We start from the raw sequence: 25,127 nt of genomic DNA on the forward strand, positions 1-25,127 counted from the left end.
GTGGAGGGCCGCACATGCCAAGCGTAATCCCTAGGCAGGTTTTTGTGACTGAGATACAAACTTCTCAATGTGAAAGTCAGAACTTTGTGCTTTGCTCTGCCTAAAATACAATACAGAGCAGATTCATGTAGAAATAGTGCTGCACAACTCTACAACCCAATTTCACCTGATGGAATCACTAAGTCATTCCTCTGTTTTGCTGTTTCTTTCCTGGCCCACCACCAAAAGAAATAGAGCTTACAATAACAGCTAATATTAAATCCCCCCCCCATACAGATCCAACTCTTGCCTTTCATCATTTGCAAATGGCATCTATCAAGGGTTATTTTATGCCATTGTACACAGGGGGAAAAACCTGTTCACAACAAGGGGTGTGGTCTTCACCTGAGCACAAGAGACTCTGGCAATGCAAATCTCCTGCTAGGAGAAGTGGTGGGGGTGGGGGGCAAAGAATGAGAAAGGGGGATCAAGCAGTTAATGGCTCCCATGCACTGAATACACTCCTTAATTCACCACTTTCCCCTACACTCCTTTGTGACTATAAATACTGGCTTTCCTAGTATAGCGGAAAATTAATCTATTTGAATAATAAAAGCTTATTGTTGATTTATTCACCAACTCCTTCAGCGGGCTTGGTAAACTCAGTGAAAGGCTATACTGGAATTTAACTCAAAACTAACAGATGTCATAAATCCCCATTTCAGATAAGGAAAAGGACACACATTAGTTAAGGGAGTGATGCTTGAATTTTTCTTAAAGCTTGAAGTTAATTTATTATGGATTGTTTTATTTGATGTTTAAATTTGTTGTAAACCACTTTGAGATTTTTCTTTAAAATATAAAGCAGTATAAAAATGATAACAATAGCAACAAAAACAACACTTCCACAAAACTTCTACTACATGCTGAAGAAGCAAAACACAGGAGAAGCCAAGCTACTCTCACAGAATTTGAGCTTGACTACGCAAAAACCAGGGATGCGGGTGGCGCTGTGGTCTAAACCACAGAGCCGAGGGCTTGCCGATCAGAGGTCAGCGGTTTGAATCCCCGCAATGGGGTGAACTCCCGTTGCTCGGTCCCTGCTCCTGCCAATCTAGCAGTTCAAAAGCACGGCAAGTGCAGGTAGATAAATAGGTACCACTCTGGCAGGAAGGTAAATGGTGTTTCCATGCATTGCTCTGGTTTCGCCAGAAGCAGCTTAGTCATGCTGGCCACATGACCCGGAAAAACTTTCTGTGGACAAACGTCGGCTCCCTCGGCCAGTAAAGCGAGATGAGCGCCGTAACCCCAGAGTCGTTCGGGACTGGACTTAACTGTCAGGGGTCCTTTACCTTTACCTTACACAAAAACATTTGACTGTGTTGACCACAGCAAACTATGGCAAATTCTTAAAGAAATGGGAGTGCCTGATCACCTCATCTGTCTCCTGAGAAATTTCTATGTGGGACAAGAAGCTGCAGTTAGAACTGGATATGGAACAACTGAATGGTTAAAAATTGGGAAAGGAGTACGGCAAGGCTGTATATTGTCTCCCTGCTTATTTAACTTATATTCAGAATTCATCATGCGAAAGGCTAGACTGGATGAATCCCAAGCCGGAATTAAGATTGCTGGAAAAAATATCAACAACCTCAGATATGCAGATGACACAACTTTGATGGCAGAAAGTGAGGAGGAATTAAAGAACCTCTTAATGAGGGTGAAAGAGGAGAGCGCAAAATATGGTCTGAAGCTCAACATCAAAAAACCGAAGATCATGGCCACTGGTCCCATCACCTCCTGGCAAATAGAAGGGGAAGAAGGGGAGGCAGTGAGAGATTTTACTTTCTTGGGCTCCATGATCACTGAAGATGGTGACAGCAGTCACAAAATTAAAAGACGACTGCTTCTTGGGAGAAAAGCAATGACAAACCTAGACAGCATCTTAAAAAGCAGAGACATCACCTTGCCAACAAAGGTCCATATAGTAAAAGCTATGGTTTTCCCAGTAGTGATGTATGGAAGTGAGAGCTGGACCATAAAGAAGACTGATCGCCGAAGAATGGATGCTTTTGAATTCTGGTGCTGGAGGAGACTCTTGAGAGTCCCATGGACTGCAAGAAGATCAAACCTCTCCATTCTGAAGGAAATCAGCCCTGAGTGCTCACTGGAAGGACAGATCCTGAAGCTGAGGCTCCAAGACTTTGGCCACCTCAGAAGAAGAGAAGACTCCCTGGAAAAGACCCTGATGTTGGGAAAGATGGAGGGCACAAGGAGAAGGGGACGACAGAGGACAAGATGGTTGGAAGGTTCTCGAAGCGACCAGCATGAGTTTGACCAAACTGCGGGAGGCAGTGGAAGACAGGAGTGCCTGGCGTGCTCTGGTCCTTGGGGTCATGAAGAGTCAGACACAACTAAACAACTAAACAAACAACAACAACAACAACAGCACCTTCTGTCAGCAGTTATTAACTTAGGAGGTAAAAGCAGCACTTCCTTACAGGTGACAGTGGGGGGCGGGGAGGTCATTTTAAACTCTACTACCACAATTACACACCACAGTAGCCAAGATAGTTGCAGCATCACTCCTTTCACACCACTATTCAGGGTGGAGGTATGAATTGTTGGTGTCATTCTGAAGTGTTCTGTGATTCCTTTTTTATTTGGCTATGTGAAAATATGACAAAGCCAATTCAAAGTAAGTGGAATTGCTTCCTCCCTTCCCTCTGAACTGCCTCCATGACAACATCATAGTTACTGTTTACAACCCCCCTGATTTTTCATTTAGTAGCATGAGAAGTTGCTTGCAGTTTAAAACTTCTGCATGCTTGTACAGATGCCGTGCATCTGAATTTAAAGCGACTCTATGGAAATTAGATGCCCTGAATATATGCATCAAAACATTTTGGGTGGTGGGGGACGGGGGGCGGGGGCTTCCTCTCTACTGCTGCTTCTGACTGTGATTCTTCCCCAAGCATGCAGAAGTTTTAAACTGCAAGCAACTTCTCATGCTACTAAATGAAAAATCTAGTTTAATTAATTAAATTTATGTACAGCTTTATTGTAAAAAAAACCCCCAAACCTCAAAGTGATTTACAAAGAGAACAAAACAATTAAAATCAGTAAAAATGGTTAAAAACAACTGTTTAAACATTTAAAGAAAATTAAAATCAACAATCAACTAAAAATAGATTCTAGTGCACATTCACACCCTACATATCTGGGTAGGCTTGTCTAAACAAAGTGTTTTAAAGGTAAAGGGTAAAGGGACCCCTGACCATTAGGTCCAGTCGTGACTGACTCTGGGGTTGCAGCACTCATTTCGCTTTACTGGCCGAGGGAGCCGGCGTACAGCTTCCGGGTCATGTGGCCAGCATGACTAAGCCACTTCTGGCGAACCAAAGCAGCGCACAGAAACACCGCTTACCTTCCCGCCGGAGCGGTACCTATTTATCTACTTGCACTTTGACGTGCTTTCAAACTGCTTGGTTGGCAGGAGCAGGGACCGAGCAATGGGAGCTCCCTCGTCGCGGGGATTTGAACCGCCGACCTTCTGATCAGCAAGTCCTAGGCTCTGTGGTTTAACCCACAGCGCCACCCACGTCCCAGTAAACAGTGTTTTAGCCGGCACCAAAAGGAGTACAGTGAAGGAGCCTGCCTGGTGTCAATAGTCAGGGAGTTCTAAAATACTGATGTCTTATAAATGCGGAACAGTGCCAGTTCCATAGATTGAAGCAGTCGAATGGGGCCTAGATGGGGTAAACTGCTTGTTAAGGGCTTTCTGTATTAATAGTAGCACCTTGAACCTGGCCCGGTAGCAAATGGGCAGCCAGTGCAGATCTCTAGGCACAGGTGTTAAATGCTGACAAGGCCTCGCTCCTGCCAGCGATTGAGCTGCAGCATTCTGCCCTAACTGAAGCCCCCGGATAAAGTGTGAGGGAAGTCCCACATAGAGCGCACTGCAGCAGTCCAGCCTCGAAGTAACCAGCACATGAAGTGCTGTGGCCAAGCTTTCTCGGACCAGGAACAGTCGTAGCTGTAGTACCAATTGGTAAAGGGCACTTGTAGCCACTGAGTGCCAATGGCCACCAACTTATAGCGGTGAAGGCCATGACAGGGGATGGCAATGAGGATGCTTAGGAATAAGGATGTGTAACAGACTAATCCCTTAACTTGTGTGTTTTTGGGTATCTGCTGCTCTGCGTCAGTTTCAAGCTAGATTTCTAGAAGAAATGGGGGAGAAGATTCCACAGATATAGAGAGAGGGGGAATCCTTAGACCTACCATTGTTTTCCTGTTGGCTTAGATGAGGAACCTTACTAGCTCAGAGGGTAGCCAACATGGTGCCCACCAGACATAGGAAACTGCTCTCCAGTAGCATCTGGAGGGCATCATATTGGCTACCCCTGTCCTAGCTAATAAAGGAATAACCAGATTTAGCTGGGGACATTTCCTGACAGGATGCCTTGACACACCCTGAATAAGACCTTCTCTTTTAACCCTGAGTTTTAACACAGTAATAGAAAATTCTGCTTTGTGGTGAACTTGCAAGATCTGCACCTAACTGAACGGATCTCAACGTGTCTTAAGATATTTAAAGCAAGCAAATTACTAGGAAATTTGCTGGTACTGACTGAAAAACATGGAGGAGGAGTTTCCCTTCCCTCTCACAATAACTCCATATATTGAGGCCCTCAGCAGTGGCAGAAGCATGTCTATCATGTTTTTACGTCTTATTCTTTACTACATGGCACCTTTTCAGAGCTGCCAAACCATCATTATATATTTACGTTAGGAAGGAGTAAGACACAATCTCTCTTAGCTCAATGAATGAACTTGATCTCCTTCTAGCAAGAGGCAGGCACCGCCTTGCATAAATCACACAAGGAAAATGTTGTTGCGGATGCTCTGCTAATTTTACTAACCCAACATGTCAAAAGAATCTAAGTGGTAAGTACTAAAGCAAGTGTGTTAACAATCCTGAGCTGGGACTCTCTGAGAATGCAGCCGTTTCCAAACAGTGGGCCTCTTCGTGAAAGTGACATTTAGAGAAGCTTGCTTTTCTAGAGTTCTTGCTCAATGGACAATGATTTAATTGCCTCCAGTTACCCGGCAACATGAAATCTGTAATGACAGCAGCTGTAATGAAGCCATTCGTTGGAGAAGCTGTGGCTGCAACTCTCCACTTCGACACACACATGAAGAGTGGATCCCCCGACTGGCTACTCATGAGCAGATGTCTTACATTCTTGCGTGATAAGAACAGTTGCTGTGAAAAAACACGGGAATGGACAATTTTACCTGCATATACTATGGGATGCCTATCTCTGTAGGGAGATTATAGGGAGTCCTAGCAGGTGCCACAAGGCTCTAGGCATCAAGACAAAGGCACCCAGCATTACTGATGCACAGAACTACCCATTCCTCATCTGAGGGAAGCAGATTTAAAAGCACCAGACTTCCTGAGACCTGTAATCCAAGGCAGGTGACTGACGGGGAATCTCTGTCAGAAATTGCCATCCTGGATTATTTTTTTTAGATCAATGGAATCTCAGTGTGATAACTCTGGATAGTACGGATTATTATTCAACCAGGGATTGCTTTTATTCAGTTTTGGGTTGTTTTTAACCCCAAAGGGAATATTTTGGGTTTCTGTAATTTGGGGAAATTGCATTTCTTTCTTTGTAACATATGCATGCTTTCCATCTTAGTAAACCCATTTCTTGTTTCATAACCCGTGTGGCCTCAGTTTAATGTGAATACCGTCACACCCGTAGTGCTACTTAAGGAAGCAACAGTGGAGCACCAGGGAAATTTTGGAAGCTGATTGATAAGGGGCAGCCTGGAAAGTAACTGATCTGCTATCCAGAGTCAGCAAGTATCTCAAAGGAGGGGGGGGGAGTAGAGGAGTACACTTCGTTGTGGCCAGGGCTCCCCTTCCCTAGGGAACATGGGACTCAGGTGGCTAGGACGACAGTGACCCACCAACACCAAAAACCAAAAAGAAAAGATATAACTCATCAACCATATTCATCTCTCATCAGTGGCTGCTGCACAGAAAACACGCTGCTAATAAGAAGATAACTCACGTAATGAGAGATTCTGTAAAAGCTGCAGGATTTCAGCAGGTTGAAAATGAGATCAGCTCCGTGGTTCAGCCTCCAGTGATTGCTGGGGGTGGGGGTACCTGAACCCGTATTTCCCAGTTTGGTCACTCAGATCACATGCAGGAGCACTGCTCAAGAAGGTTCATTCGACAAGAAGAAACTGAGCCCAGTGCCCATTGGCCCAGCCCTCTGGAATACGCTGCCAATAGATGCTCAGGAGACGCCTTCTGTTCCTACTTTTAAACGTCTGCTCAAAACCTTTGGGTTCTTTCCACAATAGTTTTCTGAATTTAACCTTTTAATATGGTTTTCACTGTATGGTTTTATGTGCAATTGTAAACAGCTCTGGTATTTTTTATAAAAGAGAAAAAGAGGTGCCAGAACTCGCCATGAACACCTTTCCTTGTTCTCTTATAATGGCAATGGCACCTGCTGGAATTGAGTTCCGGTGAGTTCTGGCTGGGGGGGGGAGGGGGGAGACTCTGAACAGAAGTATATGGTTTAAAAAAAAACCAAAACAAGACTTCTATCTGGAAGTGCTCTTGAGTTCCAATAGCCTTCTACTAAATCCACTGGCTTATATTTGTAGAGAATGTAACAGGAGGGATCTACTGAGGTCAAAGTCTACTTGGTGAACATCCAGGCCAAATCACAACTGCTGGGTTCTACGCGCCTCTTTCAAGAGAAAAATGCAACTCACAGGCATCATGAAGGAAAAAACCTAATAGCAGTCATCTTCTAGAGGTTTGGCCCATATTAAGTGTTAATTCAGCCACTCTCTGTTCTCCACAACCCAAAACCTTGTTTCACTTTCTCAGACTGATAGGGCTTTATAAACCAGACAATTTCAAAGGACCACAAAGACTGTATCTTCACCTTAACTAAGCCTTTCCCTCTCTCATCTCCAGGAAAATTCCTCCCCAATGTAGGGCAGGTATGTGATCGTGAGAATGAAGAAACGACAGCAAGTCACTGCCAGGACTCCTGGCATATCTGAGAGTTCTCTGGGCTCGGTCACTTTCTGGTGGCAGCATCCTGGCTTCCGCAGAGGACAAAATAGCACAGCTGATGTTTACAGTGCTGACTTGCAGGAAAGTCACAGTATATCCAAGCCAGTCTTACAGAACCATCACTCTTATCTTTTCTGATGCATAGAAGTTGGGGGAAATACAGGGAAAGCAGATTCCCTGCTCTCAAAAGCTGCCCCACCAATGAGGGTCTAGCAAATATCTTGAAAGGGAAAATAGAAGGGAAAGACCCCAGCCTGTGAATAAGTTTCTTTAGAAAAAGGCAAGGATAAGCCTATATTAATATATCCATTACAAACCATATCTCTATTCCTGTTTCATAATAATGTGTTTTCTATTCAGCCACATGTATCAAAGGTATAAAACTCAAAGCGGAGGAGCTGCAGAGCACACAATAATGGCTGAAGTTTGTTGCTGTTCTTTATCCCGTCCATCTGACTCTGGGCAGCCTACATCAGAATACAGAGGTTAAACCTTCCAACTGGCTTGCTTGTCACCAGAACTTGTTAGAATTTGGGCACAGAGTTCGTATTATTTGGTGTTGGGCCTTAACAATTATTCGTTCCCTTCATCTTTTCTATCAACAGGGCTTGGCCTTCCTTTCTTTAGGAACTTCAGTGTAGCTTGTTTCCCCTTTAGCCAACAGATGTTTCTGGGGACATCTGTTGCAATATCATACAATCAAGATCAGACTCTGTGAGTAGAGAGTCACTTAGATACCAGAATAACAGTAACACTGGCAAGCAAGGAAACAAGAACTTCAGAAAACACCCTTCTGCAATTTAAGTCCATGCTATTCAGCATTTATCATGGAATTAAAACCAACAATACAAACCCACAATCAATATCCATTTACACAGTGAACAGCAAGGAAAACTTTAGGGGTGGGGGTTTAATAAAAAAAATGCACAAGCTTATTGACTGTTAAAACCTTGAAAAACACAGATCTAAACTTTTGAACCATATCAAACTGGGGTGTTTTGTGTTGTTGTTTTCGAGTAATGATGTAGGGCCATTTCTGGAGTGGATGGCCCTTTGAGTGCACTACAGCTTTCATCTCTCAGGTGCTTGATGGACCCTAAGTAGCATTAAGCCTGCATTCGTATCAAACAAAATTGCGAAAAATGCAGTTCTTATCAGCCACCATCAGAGTTCATCAAGAGAAGGTCACGGGAAGAGCCACCTGAAAGCCATCGTTTATCAATTATTTTTTCATATACACATACACACACACAAACATACATAGAAAGATGGAGGCAGATGGCACAAAACAGCCCATTGTTGCTAATACTGAAGAAATGTTATTATAACACACCTGCACTGAGAGGAAAAACTTTGTACTTCAAAGGCTAAGAAGCCTCAGTGATGACCTGCCACACTCTCAGAGTTTTTGTCAAGCTCCTATATGCTGCTAAGGTTGCCATTAAGGCACACACAAAGCTAGGCACATTTCCAGGCACTGCTGGCAGCGAACACACGTGGGGCATTCAGCCTGAGGCAGGGAACATACTTGCCAGGAGCACATAAGGTGGAGAGGGCAGCCATCTCGGCCCAAGTTCTGATGCAGAGATAACTACTATTTTAAAATAAATAAAACTGCAGCACACATGTAGCTCGCCTTCCACCCCAGGAAGTGTGCATCAGAGGTTATCCCAATTCACCCCACACACCTGGAAGTGTGGCCGGCCCAACAATCTCTCCACGGCACTACAAGCCTCTGGCCAATCAACCCCCCATCTCAAGAAATAACCTTCTCTCTAGTTCCCATTCCTACTCCAGGAATTACCCTAGGGGTAATTTATCAGGCAGGAGGTGGGAATGCTGGTAGTAGATGGAGCCAGGGCTGGCAATGGGTAGAGTCGGGAGACAAAAGCTTTGTGAATTAACTATTCAAGGGAAAAGACCACTCTGCTTCAACTGATCTCAATATGATGCAGAGGATTTTTTACTGCTAGTACACCAATAGAGCTGCTCTGGAAATCACATGAAAGTAATTCCTTTACGACTTTAGTGTGCTGCACACACAATTAACATAAATATATACAGTGGTACCTCTGGTTGCGAACAGGATCCGTTCCCAAGTCTCGTTCGCAACACCAGCAGAACGCAACCCGCATCTGTGCGGGTCGCGATTTGCCGCTTCTGTGCATGCGCATGACCTCATTTTGCGTGTCTGTGCATGCACAAGCGGTGAAACCCGGAAGTAACCTTTTCCACTACTTCCGGGTCGCCGTAGGCAACCTGAAAAGACGTATCATGAAGCAAACGCAACACGAGGTATGACTGTATGTCCAAAACCAAACAATTGGTTTTCAGATAGGTTTTTTGGGGGGGAGGCACTGTGTCTTTTACTCAAATCACTTAACCCATCCCCAGGAGTCCAGTCAGGGGGTGTGAAATGGTCTGTGAAAGTTCTGGAGGTTGACCAGCCTACCAGACTGCTAAGGGTTCCTGCAGTGCCCCAAGAGAGACTTCCCCGGCAGACCAAAAGGAAGCAAGCGCCTCAGTGTCAACTTACAGTGCTCAGTTTACTGCAGCAAATAAGGATGCGTCGTTCATACAGCATACTGGCGTAGAGGTGCAGCATGTTGTTCACATCTACAGCTACAAAATACTCCGTCAGATTTCTCTAGGAAGGAAGAAGGAAGAACTTTATGAATATGTTTTTGAAAGGAGATAGCAGTAAGTTAACTACCTCCTGAAGCAGCTGTGGCAACATCTGTGGAATGGGGGGGACACAAGAACAGTTGCTTACTAGCAGCCCGGGGTTTGCAACTGCAGATTGAGGGGTTGTTTAGATTTATCCAGAACAACCCCAAGACATGGAGGGTGGGAATGTCTTAACGAACCCACCAGGTTTGTCTACTGCCTGCAAGCAGCTCTCCCTAGAAATTCCAAACAAGGCTTCAAGGTTGGCCAAAGATACTGATTCTAATGTCCTCTGACTCTTCTTGCTGAGGACTTCCCAACCCAAGTGTGGAGCACAGGTGCCAGGTACAGGCATCACTCCACTGACTGTGCAAAATTGTGCTGATTTGTACCAGGCTGCTGGGTTTCAAAGCAGCAACAGAAGCAGCAGCTTCATAATAGAGTGATCAGGAATAACAGCTGGGTGGATGGCCACCAAGCCAAGATGAATCACGTGCTCAAGAGCTCAGCAAGCAGGGCTTTTTTTTTTACACTGCTATAAAGGTAAAGAGCAATCACAAGCAAGTGTATTAATAAAAGCACATTTATGCTCGTTATGAATTCAATTGAGACCTTAACCCTTTACAAAATGAAATAAACAAGGCAACACACACGCAGGTCCCCCCCCCAAAAAAAAACAAAGAGCAAATAGGATTTAGAATCATGAAGAAGCTCACAGAGCCCATTAGCACTTTTGACAGATCCAAAGATAGCTCTAAAATCCCCAATACTTGGCCTGAGAAGTTTGCCAAGAAGCTTCATACTGTGCTGAAATATGTTCCACAGCTTGTTGTTCAAATACAAAGGAAAAGCTACAGACCAAAAATTAAGCATGGGGGTTTGTAGAGAACCATTGTGCTTTAAAAAAAATAATCACATGCAACAACAAACACACATTGGTTAACAAAGGCCGTGTCACTATACCAGCGCCACTCAGGCCTTATTAGACAGCGTGAAGTGAGAAAGGTTCTATCACATCCAGGTGGGAATGGGGGAGGGAGAAGAAGAGAAAGCAGATTTTTGTCCAAAAAAACCCGTTTCAACTGGCATGTTCCCCCCCCCTCGTGCCCCCCCAAATGTTCTTATCCCATCTGTGCTGATTAGCAAGATGTTTGTGTCTAAACAGAAGCCGTTTGGAAGCTGCAGTTGCTGAGGGCACAGTGACGGCAGCAGCAACCACAACAAAAACCCAGAGCGTGGGGATGTCACTGCAGGTCTGCCTAAGGCAGTGTGGTGCTGGTGATGGAAGATTCAAAGCACAGCACCTCCCGCCAAGTAACATGAGATATGTAACCCGCTAGGAAGTTGTCCTACACAAGCCCCACTCAAACGCTGAGAGTAACAGGAGGTGCACAGGAGCACGAAGCGAGAAAAGCCGATCAGATACCCCATTTTGGCTTAGAGGAATAACCCCCCACCTCACTGGACTCAAGGGGTTATGTGGTCATAGAAGGAGCGTCATGTGCCTTCCACTTCCTGGATCCCAACTTCCAGTGATGTCATTGGGGCGGGGTTTACTAGGGCAGGTCTTCAGGCAACATCATCAATCAAACTCAAAAGGGCAGAGTTTAAGGATTTGACAGGAGGGGGTATTCTTATACTCCCCAGGGGACTGCGTCCCAGATCTGTCTCCTGCTTTGCCACCGATTGTCTCCCACTCTACCTTGCGTCATGGCAGGGCCACCTGCTCTCCTTTAGAGATAGTTCAATATGTAACGGCAGGTTGATCTGGAGGTACGATTCAGGCCAAGCCTCACCCATAGCAACAGAAATTGGGCATGCCAGCAAAAAAGGGGTGCTGAGCACTTTTGCATTTGCTGAACGAGCTGCACCAAGACAGAGGCAGAATGGTCAAAGAAGTTGTTCACAGAAGGCAAAACAGCAAAAAGGAGGTTGACAGTTTAATGGGGATTTGATAAGCTTTTGGGACTTTGTAAAAATTGTCTGAGCGTGACAGCAGTTCTATGAGACACTGATGTAGTAACACGCAGGAGCTTTTTCATCGGAGTGCATTTCTCCTTGATAAAAAGCTGCCACTCCTGAAAGACTGAGGATTAGCCAGAAAGTGCTGAGGGACAGCCAATAGGGAACCAAGAGACTCAGGCACTCTTTAAGATGCTTTTGCTTTTAGCAGCAGCGGCAGTGGGTACCAAACCAAGGTGGGCTGCCCAAAGCGCCTGTGCCAATTTGGCACACATAGGGGCTCTCTTTCCCCACACCCCCAAGAGGGAAAGGATGGAATGGAGAAGAAAGGGTCCTGGAAAGAAAGGGCCCACACATGAGGCTCAGAAGGACAGGTGTCCGCAAGAGACAGGGGACTGCAACAGGGCAAATGGAAAACTAAACTGCTGTGAGAGAAGGTAAAACCCTAACCCTATTTCCAAAGCAAAGCAAAGGCATTATGCTTGAAGCAGTTGAGCAGCCAACATAGGCTTTTGCTATTACTCAGCTTTATTCAGCAGGAATAAAGCCCACTAAGCTGCAATTAAGCCTAGTCAAAACTGCAGATTTGGTTCCTAGTTGACGATTAGATCTAAAATGCACTGTAAATCTGATCTGTAACTAAGCACGAAAGGTTGGCATACAGATTATTAAGTAACATGGGGTGTCATGAATCACTAATAGGACATCTCCATTCTTCTGTTTCATGCCTTGCATCTCTCCAGGACTACAAAAGCTTCAAAATCGGCAACTTTGCTCAAAGGGATCTAGGTGACATGACTTAGATTTCCTGGCCTTATAACTGTTGGCACAGAGTTCTCTGGAAATATTAGCAAAGATTTACTAGCACAAAATGCTGCTGAATGTCTTTGTATCTCAGTTGCGCGCAAGGTGCTGTACAAGGCGGAGGCACAGTGAGCATCAGGCAAACAAGACGAGACAATCCTGGGGAGGCTGCAGAGGGTGAAAGTGATGAATATGGAGGAGGAACTAGCAGAACAACAAGGAAGCAGCCGCCAGCCTCTGCATTCGTTTTGCATTTACTTCTCTTTGCTCCAAGACCCACACGTGCAAAGCCAAATAAAAGTTTATGGGGCTGTGCTTTTATCACTCTCATTGTTCTGTTGTTCTTCCCTAGTGGGCCTTCAACATCCTTAAAGCAACTTATTTGGACACCCCTCAATGACAACATCATAGACACCACCCAAATCTGCTGTATTCATTCTCCAGCCCTCTCCCCACGCCCTGCCTTCTCCACCCCGAAAGCGCACACTTTAAATGAATAGGTCTTCAAGCGCTAAAAGTTGCACCCTCCCCACAGGCTGAACATGCAGTTTTAAAATCCTTTCCAAGTCTTCCTGGCCTAGAGCCACTGGTTTTTATAGCATCCTTTGATTCATAAGCATTCTGAATGTCTACTGCTCAAATGTTATGGGAAGTTGACTCATGTGTTGGAATTCTTGCCAACAAATGCTGGCACACAGAAAAGGCACTGGTGAAGCAGGGAGAAGCCTGTATATTTCTAAAACCAACACATGTGTCCGTGCGCATGCGGATGTGTGCACAAACATGTGCTATTGAGACACAGGAACCTAAACAAGAGGTTGGAGGGATTCCCGTACCTTGCTGTGGCTTCTTTGGTGTGCTTCTCAATTTACCCACCTACAAACTAAACCTAGCACACTCAAGGATGTTCCTCTCAGTGGAAAGAAGAACAGGTTACTTGCCTGCAACAGGTTTTATTTTATTTTTTAGCAGTCCTCTCTGGGGTCTCAGACAGGCATCTTTCCTAGCCATACCCTGAGATGGAAGGAATGAATGTGGCACCTATTACCTGCAAATCAGGTGCTCTAATATTCAGCTACAGCCCCTCCCCTTTAGCACTGAATCCCAGGGAAGCTTACTATTCTAAGCATGCTTCAAGGGGCAGGGAAAGCTCCTTCCCACTCACATGTTTTATGACAGGAGTGGGCAACCTGAAGGCCACATGTGGCCAGTGTTCCTGTCATGTGTGGCCCCCTGGCTGACCCCGGTCATCTTCCCCACCAAACTATGACTGCTGCAAGGAACATCTCTCTAGAGCAGAGCTTTCCTAACTGTGTGTCGCACAAACGGTCCCCACACTCCTTCTGGGGCTGGAAAGGGTTAGTTTAACCTCCAGTTTGCTAGTAAAACTGAATTATTGTGTCATGAAATGATGCAAAACTGAATTGCTATGTCGTGAATGATGAATGTCCAAAAAGTGCGTCTTCAGCTTGAAAAGTTTGCAAAGCTGTGCTCTAGAGAAAGGAGGGCAGACTGAACCATCCAACTTGCAGTCTCACAAACATCTCTTCCAGGTAAGGAATCTGGTGTTCTTTACAGTCTCTGTACAAAAACTTACTTGGAAAAGATTAGCAAGTTGATGGTCCTGGAACTAATCATCCCAAGGAAGAAGGGGACTGAAAGCAAGTTTCCCAAAAGTTGCATCCAATGTCCAATATGCACCGTTTCACAAACGTTGGTAGGTCAAACCATGTGGCTGCCTTACTCAGTTCAGGAAACAGCAGAATAGTAGCAGTCATGTTTTTGGTGGAATGACCCCTGACAAGGCACAGGGTAAGTTACCTTGCCAATGGCAGCAGAAGCAAGGGAAAGTTTCTGTCTTTGGAGAAGTTGGAGAAGTTGGCTGTTCAAACAGAAAGCACAAGCTCTCTATACTGACTGTGTTCTCCCCCCCACACACACACCCTAATGTGTACATATGCACACACGTGCACACACGTGCACACACACACACACACACACCATTTATATGTTGCTTAATATTTCAAAAATCTCTGAGCAGTATTTGAGTGTGTTCACAATTTACAAGCGGCAGAGAAAATATATCCAAGTTGACACTTTCTTGTCTCTTTGGTTCACCTGACTCTCCCCACCACCACCACAAACATGTGGGATCTGCATTATGTGACCACCAGAGCAGAGTATTACTCACATTTTCAGGTATGCTGGGAAGTTCTCTGTTGTCAGGCACAGTAAAGTAAGAGTGCTAAAAGTCGGGAGCAGGGGGGGGGGGAGTAAAAAGGGTTTATTTGTCTGTTTGTTTGCACCATATATTTTGCATTTATTTAAAACATCTTATTCTGCTTTAAATGCAGTTTAGAACTTACATCATTTATATAACATTAAAAAACAAAAAGGTAAACCTAGTCATACAAAACAGAAACATCCCAAAGCCCCTGTGGTACAACTGCCAGCAGCTGCCCAAGAAACCAATTTGCTGCCAGTCAATATCTTTGCCGCACAAATGGGGCATGATGCTTAATTTATTTCAAAACTTCTTTCCAGCATTTGTGCCACAGGCACATTTGCAGCCACTGCTGCAAAGCTGGCGAAGAGAATCTGAGGAGGTTTCATCTCTCGCACAGAACAGCTTCCGTTTTGTGTGGCAAAGCAAGCTCAGGAAGAGGGAGGGGAAATGCTGGGTACATGAAGAACCAGCTGTTCTATTCAGGTGTAAACTGCAAAGCTAAGCAACATGCAACAACACTTTGTGGTTCTTAAGGTGGCTATGGACAAACTTTAAGCAGCACTAGCAGCATCTGGTGGCACAGCGAAAGCTGGGGATGCAGGGCTGATTTCCTTGGCGGGAGCTCCAGGGCTTCCACCGCTCTTCGTGCATTTTTTGTTTTGTTTTGCATAAGGAACAAACAGATGGAGATTTATATATTCTGGACATGGAACTGCTATTCCTTGTAGCGTGGAGTAAATAGAAGCCTCACATCAAGCTTCTTTGCAACGATGCTGATGTTATTTTAATTCTGTACTGTGCTTTTATGAGGATTCTCAGAGTGTGCCCTATATCTGTTGTTTATCTGACATTTCAGCACCTTGCAAACAGCATATGGGCTGAAATACTCCGAAGCTGAAGAGGCTTTGCTCGTGAGAGATGAAGAAACAGGTACAAGCGCAGCCTTCACTCTCCAAACCTGTCACTATATTAATTTGGCTGGAAGGGGGAGGAGGCCAGGAACAGAGAGACAGCGAGAGAGCACTAGGAATGGAAATGGATGGTGCGAAATAAGCATGGGTCCGTAACAGCCTGGAAAGAGGCAGGCAGAGCCTGAGACTAGCACAGCCTCTGTGCTCTGCTCTGACAGTCTTTCCCTGCTCCACTGCTCATGAAATGTCCAGGGCAAAGGGAGGTCAGGAGCAACGACCAAAACACACCTGCACGGTGGCCTGTCCTCTGCATCAGAGAGATGCCCTGAGCAGGGATGTGACTGAGATGCCCCACACACCATCTGGGCACCTCAACAGCCCACGTGGCTAGTGCTCGCAGACTGAGCAAAGCAGTCCTTAGGGTGGAAACTGGGGTGGGCGGAGGGGGAGAAGAGAGTAAGGTTAGTTCTTTGCCAAGGGGCAGGGATTATTAACTTCCCAAGCTAATAATCGGTGCAAAGACAGACATAGTCCACTCAAAGCTCCAGTAAAGACACGTAACAACTCACCTAAATTGTCCTCATTAAGATGGACTTCGAAGTGATTCAGTGTTATACAATTTAATGGAGAAGAGGCGTGATAACAATGTCATATTGTAGCTTGGTACGCTGTTACCATTACTGCTCCTTGAAGATGGGTGGGCCATTTATTATTATTGATTATCTAGCTATTACCAGACCTGGAGTCCTTAACATGTGCACTGCGCTGCCCAGAGACCAAGGTCATCCACTAAGGCCCCCTGCCCCATTTTTATTTTGAAATTGAAGGGCTTTTTGCTCTATTTGTTTTGGAGGCTGCTGCCTGTTCTTCTGGGCGGGTTTTGGTTGTTGTTGTTTTGTCATGAGTTTCATTGTTTGGGAGTGTAGGTGTTTTAGCTGGGTGTATACATATATGAACTGCTTGCTCCATTATCCAAGTGGTGTACAAGTCCAATGAGATATAAAACATGCCTAAAATCCACAATCCAATTAAAAATAAGGGCACAGAACCAGCATTTAAAACCAAGATAAAATCAATAAAAGTGTAAAACAAATGTAACTAAATCATGTGTCTGGGCAGTCCTGCTGAAAAGGAAAAAAAATCAGCATGTGAAGCAGTATAGTAAAGGCACCTGTCTAAAGTCCACAGGCAGGGAGTTTCAGAGCAGGAATGACTCCATGCAAATGTATTAGCTGTGATACTTACCACACTGAGATGAACAGACGAGCCAGGCTCAGGGATGGGAAGTTTATAAAGCATTTCTAGAAGTTCATACCACTGGCTGTCCTAGAACAAAAATAAATGTAGGGGGTGATTTCTAAAACAAGCGTTTTTGTTAACACAGATTGATTGATTGATTGATTGATTGATTGATCTGCCACCCATCTGACTGGGCTGCCCCAGCTACTATGGGCGGCTTCCAACAAATTCAAACATTAAGCCCAGTAAAACATCAAACGTTAAAAACCTCCTGATATAGGGCTGCCTTCAGATGTTTTCTAAAAGTGGTTTGATTCTTTATTTCCTGGGCATCTGATGGGAGAGCGTTCCACAGGGAGAGCCTGCCACTGCTGCCAAGAAGGCCCTCTGCCTGGTTCCCTGTAACTCACTTCTCGCAGTGAGGGAACCACCAGAAGGCTTGTGGATCTGGGCCTCCATGTCTGGACTGGACAACAGGTGGAGACATTCCTTCAGGTATACTGAGCCAAGGCTGTTTAGGGCCTTCAAGGTCAGCACCAACACTCTGAATTGTGCTCAGAAACATCCTGGGAGCCAATGTAGGTCTTTCAGGACCGGTGTTATATGGTCTCGGCGGCTGCTCCCAGTCACCAGTCTAGCTGCCGCATTCTGGATTAGTTGTAGTCTCCAAGTCACCTTCAAAGGCAAGCGGGAGATAACCAGAGCATGCGCCACTCTGGCGAGACAGTCCATGGGCAGAGAGGGTCTCAGCCTGCGTACCAGATGACAGTCAGCCTGTTTGTCTCTCTCATATATACACAAGCTGAGAAACAGGATCAGGGCTAACCCAAGGAGATAAGGACAGGTTTGGCATCCTAACTTTTGAAATCCGCAATGTCTGGTGGTAAATCCAGCTTCCACCTCAACTGCATGTCCTTCAACTGTAACTTTTCTTTGGTGCAAAGACAATGTTTCTTTCATGTAGGAGGAAAGTTTATTTTGCATTTGGGGAAATAATAAAACCTACTTCCTATAGCAGAGACTGTGAGAAAGGTTGCTGAAATGTGTCTCAACCCCCTGGCTGGAATTTTTGCAATTTACAGTCCCACCCACTTATTACAATGGCAGTTATTTTACTAAATTTTTTTAGTGTACTTTGCAGTGTTAGAAGCTGAGATACAGGCACACAGTGGAGCCTAGGGCTGGGGCCACTAAGGGCTTCCAAATGAAAGGGATCTGTTTGAAGAATGGATTTACCCCGCAGATTTGGGGTGGGGATCAATTTCAATGCAAAATAAGGTATGTAATTCCAGAAGCCACATATGCTGCCTACTACAAATAGGTTGTGCAAAATTTTGAGAAACCTACAAGAGCATTCTCAGGACAATTCAGATATGAAGCTCCTATGAGAAATCCCCACGTTTGTATATAAGTTGGAAAAGCATAAAGAGAGGTTGATGAACTGGGCAAAATTTTAGTCTTCTTTGCTCGGGAAGCAGGAAGTGTGATTTTGTTACTACCTATAGTTTTCAAGATATGGCCATTTCCTGTGTGAGTGAGCCCAAGATATAAAGCATCACATTTGAACAGAGCCTCAGGTTTGGCCTTAAACAATGTTTTAAAGGTTCTCTCACCCAGCCAGATACACAATTCTCCACAGTTACCTGGCCCTTCGCTGTATAGTCTGCCAAGATGTTGAGCAGTTTATAGAAGACTTCAAACCACGGAAGATAACTAAAAAGAAAGGAGAAAAAGAAAAGCACAGGATTAAGTTTTTCAAAACATTTTAAGAAAAACTTGTTTCACTTTGCAGGGTGACCTCAACAAATATTAAACTGCTATAGTGCTTGTGCAACACAGAGGCTCCTTTGCCAGGGCTCTGGCACCGTCGCTGCTGTCTCTGTTCCCTGGAAGGTTTGCTGGTGCAAGATCAACTGTGGCAGGGAGAGATGAATAAACCCAGTTCTTCCCACCAGTAATGCATCTTCCAGGGAAACGCCAACCCCACAAAAACAAGGGCTGCCACTGCTGTGTGCTGCAAGATCACTTTAATGGAGTTTTGTGGTTTTGAGGTCAGCTGGATTATTTTAAAAACTCTTCCAAGAATTCTGCTAAAACCATAATGGTGGACGAGGAAGCTACAAGAATGCCTTTGCCTCTCGCTGCCAGGGGAAACGGGGAACTGAACCGCACCGCAAGTGATGAGGACCACAGCTCCTCCACAGCCCAGCTGCCTTGGCAGAGGAGTCAGTGCTCTGACCGTCAGGCCACAGTAATAAATGAAGTGAGATGCAGAAGACGTGACAGATAACGGGAATAGCACACTAATGCTAACATCTGCCAGCAGCTTGCAAAGGCTACTGTAAAACTTAAGTACCTTATCAACCCTGCACTGATAAAGAACTTAAACTTTTCACATTCTAGGACAGAATTATCACATCTGTTGATACATTCTGAGCAACTCCAGGAGCTGTTGCTCACTGGCAGCTTGAGAGACAATTACTACTTTGGAACAGAAATTCTGAGTTTGGCATCAGAATGTAAACATTCCAGGGGGATTAAGAGGGGGTGATAAAGTTCCACTTCCTATTTCTTAGTCTCATAAACCTCAATGGAGCTAAGAGCCACCACAAGAGCACGAGAAAGAGAGAGGGCCTCCTTGGAGCAGCAGCCTCGCCCACAGATTAAGAAGAAATCTGGTAAACACACCCAAGCAGGAAAGAGAAGGAGGCACACTGGAGTGCTTGGTGCAAGAGCTGCTCTGCTTCTCATCTTTTTGAGCAGCCCCAGGGAAGACTTAACTGAATTATACTAGAGACAGGCTTGGGTCCTTGTCCATAGATGTTGCTTCGAAGTCTGCACTTATTCACTGAAAATTATACACCGCCTTTCAATCTTTTTTTGGGGGGGATTTAAAGAAACATACAACTGATCAAATCATACTATACACACAATATTGCAACAACAAACAATTCCTCCAGATGGAAGGGTGGGAATATAAATTTAATAAATGCTTTAATAACGAACAGCAAAATCCTTCAAACAATTAAGATTACAGGGCTGAATTTTACAAGTCAAATCTTGGGTTTTTAAAGAAAGATTTCTGTTTTCCTTACTTGTTGCCTGACACACACACACACACACAGAGAGAGAGAGAGAGAGAGAGAGAGAGAGAGAGAGCGCACACCTCTTCTCTAAAATGGGATGGCCAAATTTAATGAGCCGTTACGCTATTCAAGGCAAAGCCTTCAAGCAGAACGAAGATTCAGAGCTGAGAACTACTTTTAGCATCAGCACTTGTGTGAAGTCCACTGTCCTCCACCATGCCACAGAGCCAGAACTAAGCTGCCCAGGTGCTGGCAACTCTTTGAAACTAAGGCAAGTACAGTCAAACCTCAGTTCCCAAACACTTCCATTTTGGAATGTTTCGGCTCCCAAGCGCCAAAAACCCGGAAGTGATCCGGTTTCCGAATGTTTCTTGGAAGCCGGTTGTCCAACCCGGCTTCTGCAGGAATGCAGGAAGCTCCTGCAGCCAATCGGAAGCCACACCTTGGCTGTCAAACATTTCGGATGCCGAACGGGCTTCTGGAACGGATTACGTTCAACAACCAAGGTTTGACTGTATAATCTTTAGCAGCCTGAGGACAGTGTTGTGTGTCTTGCAGCACAAACAATACAATGAAAAAGGAGGAGTTAAGAGGGAGAATTCCCAGCCGAGAATGAAAGGAAATTGGCCTGGGAGGGAGGGAGGGGCCTGGCTGACTCCAGCCAGAAAAGGTGAGGCTGCTGAACAGACTCTTTGGTTGGGGTCTTGTTGTGGGGTTTGAGGAGTTGTTGCTGTTGGTTTCTTGTCAGTTTTAGATTTTGTTGTGCTTTGTGTGGAAATTGTTCAGCCTAGTTGTGTACTTTTAATGTTTTATTTATAGCTATTTCTGCTATGCTGCTGTTGTTTAGTCATTTAGTCGTGTCCGACTCTTCGTGACCCCATGGACCAGAGCACGCCAGGCACTCCTGTCTTCCACTGCCTCCCACAGTTTGGTCAAACTCATGCTGGTAGCTTTGAGAACACGGTCCCACCATCTCGTCCTCTGTCGTCCCCTTCTCCTTGCGCCCTCCATCTTTCCCAACATCAGGGTCTTTTCCAGGGAGTCTTCTCTTCTCATGAGGTGGCCAAAGTCTTGGAGCCTCAGCTTCAGGATGCTGTACTTATGATTATTTTTTTTCATTTTGTAAGTTGAGCCTGGTTTCAATTGTGGAATGGCGTCATACAAATGAAATTATGTATGTATGTATATATGCATGCATGTAGTTTTTATTATGGGCACTTATAAGCACAGAAGTGAAGAAACAGTGTGCATAAACCAGTGTTGACAGAACTCAGTATTTTGAGATGCTGCCCCTTCCCCTGGTCCAGGGAGCTTGGAGCTCTAAGGGAGATGTTGCTTTAGCACTGGAGCAGCTTAGACCTTGGGATTTTATACAGGAGGAGGAGGAGGAGGCTCCGCCCCTCCCTGGGTCCCAATGAGGTCCACAATGGGGACAAGTGTTTCTATGCCCTTTGGAACAGTCTCCCCTTCAGCTAGTCAGGCCCTTCAGTAGCAACTCTGCTCCTCCTGCCAGGGGCACCATCTCCTCTGCTCCTATGGCGCTATGGAAAGCAGGGAAGGGGGGATGTCTTGAGAGCCAGGCAGTGTGGTGACCTCCAGTCCTGGATAAGGGACGCCAAGATCCACTGACTCATCAGAATCACCAACAGTGTGGAGATCTGCTAATGATTCCTGCTCCCCAACCTCAAGGAGATTCCATGTATACCTTTGTTCAGTTCAGTTTGTAAGTTTACTGTTTTAGCCAAAGGCCATTGTCAGGGAACTGACATCGGAGAGGAGTGGAGAGGCTAGGCTCCCAGATTCTGCAGGAGAGGGAACGAGTAAGGGAAGAGAGAGGACGTCCTCTGGGGAAAGAAGTCCAGGTGACACCAGGAAGAAGGGAGAGGGAGAGAGCACTTCGGAGGGGAGGCTCCGAGACTCTTCCAGTGAAGTCAGTGGGGAGAGTGGAGGACCACCGCTTGGCACGCCCACTCTGTGCAGAAGGCTTCCGCGCAGGGAGGCAAGGCGAAGGTTGTCCGTTAAGGAACTCTTATGCTGGAGGAAATTTAGGAGACACTCACTGACGGATTCTGCCAGCGATTGAGCAGCAGCGCATAAGGGCTGCTCAGCCGGGGAAAGACGCAACCACCCCAAGCAGTTGGGAACGGCTGGAGGTTTACACACAAGCAACCCCAATTCCCATGATAGCCATGACAAACCTGTAGCAAACGTACTACTAAAACAGTACAGAGCATACAGCCATAATATGTGCTACCATCCATGATGAAAGAGAGAGAGGTGACCAGAGGAACCAACAAACTCAAATCCAGCAGGACTTAATACTGGCAGCCCTAAGCAGGGGGATCCACTGAACGTGCAAAAAAGCAAAGGGCTACTGGGAAATGATATTTTTTATATATATATATATATATATATATATATATATATATATATATATATATATAATGTTTATCAAAAAACCAGAAGCCTTTTTTCTTGGAATAATAGGTGATGAATTACCAAGGAAGCTAAGGAGATTGTTTATGTATGCCACTACAACCACTAGAATATTATTTGCCCCGAAATGGAAAGAAGGAGAGGTCCCAATGAAGGAAGAATGGATAACGAAAATGATAGACTATGCCGAAATGGCTAAACTTACCGCGAAGATCAGGCATCAAGACAAGAAGAAATTCAATCAAGAATGGGGAAAATATATAGACTATTTTAAGGAACACTGTAAGCATGTTAAAACATTAGCAGGATTGATGTAACATTGATGAAGTAATTTTATAACTAGGTTTAAAAATATTTGGAAAATAAATGGAAAAAGTAATTATATACAAGGAAAAAGAAATGATTTTTTTGGAAACCGGGGGGAGGGGGAAGTCAAACAAATGAATATGGTGTTATTTTGAATGGGAAATTGTTGTTATATTGTAAAAATTTAAAATATTTTTAAAAATGATTTCTGGATGCAGCTAATATTAATAATAATAATATATTATTTACACCCCGTCCACCTGGCTGGGTTTCCCAGGGAATCCGTGCGCTTGGTGTTTTATAGTCTGAAAAGTTGCGTCAGGGCAGTGCAGCCCCTTCAGTCACCCGGGCTGCCTGGGGAATAGAACAGGATCTTGCAAAGACGAGGGACATTCCACTTTCAGAAAAACGGGGATGTTGCAATTTCAAACAGGCAGTTTATTAACAAAACAGCCAACAGAAATACTGGCAAGCACAGAAGGACGAAAGCCAGAATATTTGATAAAAGGTTTAGATGCGCAGCCTATGGTTTTCTCTAAGGCATAGGTATCAAACGTCCCAGAGTACGTCTTTGGGGAGCTGGGCTCCGTTTGCTAAGCAACTGTGTGCCACCAGCTCCCTTTCCTCTAAATGGGCTCTTGCAACCGCCAGAGAGCTCCCAGGGGCCTGTCTTGCCCTTTCATCGGGGGAGAGAACGCAGCAGCAGACGTTCTGCCTTGAGCAGTTATCGGGAGACAAGGGCCAATTTCAATGCACCAGGAAGCCTCGCTCGGGGGTGTGTGTGTGTGTCTTTCTGCCAGCTTCTTCCTGCCCAGTCAGAATTCGGGGTAATAAAACCAACTTCCAAATTGACTCAAATTGCGATAGGACAATATAGATTCCCCTCAATTAACGTGGCGAGGAAAACCAATCCCATGCCATCGTGTGCACAAGTAACAGGCTGTTTCAGAAATATTTTTGCAAGAGACAAAACACTAATGTACCCCCACTCTGCCACTCATAAACTATTCAATTTTATCCTGTGATTTAGTTTCGTCTAATCTGCGAGGATTTCATCTAGAAGCATTTGAATCCAAGCCTATGCTTGATTCTCTTGACCAGACTAACTTCCAGAAACAATTTAAAAGCATTTCTCGCTTTCTGCCCACCCAAACAAAGCTCAATTTGCCCCACAGAAGTAGAGCAAAAGTGTAGACAGTGTTAGCGGCTGCAGAATCCCAACTTTCACATAACTTGGATTGCACTCTTTTAAAACAGGTTTCAAGCCCCTGTGGCTGCAGATATATGTCTGAAAGAATATGGGCAATGCCTGCTGAACTTTCAGAAGCCAGAAAGCACAGAAGAAGATTCCAAGTGATACTAGGAGATACACAAGATACAAGAAGTTTATGAGGAAAGGCAAATGTAAAGCAAGACATGCCAAGCAAGTGTGTGTGTGTGTGTGTGTGTGTGTGTGTGTGTGTGTACGTACACACATACATGCATGTGGAAAGCTGCTCAATTTGCATAAGTTTGTGCAGGTCACAGAAACTAGCTCTTCTGGGTGCAGAGTTTGGAAAGCTTAAGAGTTGGATAGAACCATTTCAGTGCGAAGGGTTGAACAGCCCTGGGTTTAGGGCACAGAGATCAACGGTCTTGACAGATGACACAGAGAGAATGCAGAGGGAACGTCCCCAGCCTGACCACTTGGAATACTTGACTAGAGAAGGCAGAGACTTTCTCTCCACTTTCACCAACATCTACACACAGTGTAATCTCAGCGCAACAGCATTTTCAGGTGTGCCAAACTAGCCTTGCCTGCCAGGGCAAGTTAGCCGCATAGGGGTCACCCACTCGCCCCCTGCTGCAATGGAAGCCAAAGTGCCTCACCCAACAACTACTGTTAATACATTTATTTAAAAAACACACAAAAATATCTGGCAATCTGTAATTGAATGAGGAATTTGGTTGGGGTTTTTTTGCTTATTTGTTTTTGTTTTTAATCTTCATGCTAAAATGCTTTCAGGATTGATGAGCAGCTGATCTTACAGAGGAATTCCGTGCGAAACATTCAAGAACCGCTACACAGAATGCTTGTTGCATGCCTCAGTTCCACATGAATAATGCCCCTCACCACAAGCTGCACACCAGGGTCCCTCGCCGGTGGATCCCCAAGACATGACAAAGAGCTACAGGTCTGCCTCTGTTTTGGCTTGGTGACCCTGATGGAATTGACCATGTCAAACCACAACCGCCGGCTGCCAGGTTTCCTTCCCTTGCTCCCATTCACACACTGCCTAACAAACTTTAAAGTCCAGCTGACCAGGGGACCAGCGGGGGGCGGGGAGAGAGAGAGAGAGAGAAAATTTATCTTGGGAAAGGCAGCTTGTCAGACTTACTTTGCATTTCCCCCT

The 25,127-nt window shown here is 45.1% G+C and overlaps 1 protein-coding gene across 5 annotated transcripts in view; it reads right to left on the minus strand.

Moving 5' to 3' along the window:
* DENND1A (DENN domain containing 1A) overlaps positions 1-25,127 on the minus strand; it is a 268,662-nt gene that overhangs the window by 106,708 nt on the left and 136,827 nt on the right. For 4 of the 5 annotated variants that reach the window (XM_082208835.1, XM_082208833.1, XM_082208834.1 and 1 more), the window contains exons 6-9: positions 18,550-18,619; positions 16,913-16,993; positions 14,721-14,774; positions 9,633-9,743 (exon numbers count right to left, since the gene is read on the minus strand). In XM_082208835.1, the coding sequence (XP_082064961.1) occupies positions 9,633-9,743; positions 14,721-14,774; positions 16,913-16,993; positions 18,550-18,619 (316 nt within the window). Of the gene's footprint in view, positions 1-9,632; positions 9,744-14,720; positions 14,775-16,912; positions 16,994-18,549; positions 18,620-25,127 lie in introns of those variants that run through there. The other variant, XM_082208836.1, reaches the window with a different exon arrangement.

This window comes from Podarcis vaucheri (genome assembly GCF_965113315.1).
Source record: "Podarcis vaucheri genome assembly, chromosome: Z".
In the NCBI taxonomy this organism is placed as follows: domain Eukaryota; kingdom Metazoa; phylum Chordata; class Lepidosauria; order Squamata; family Lacertidae; genus Podarcis; species Podarcis vaucheri.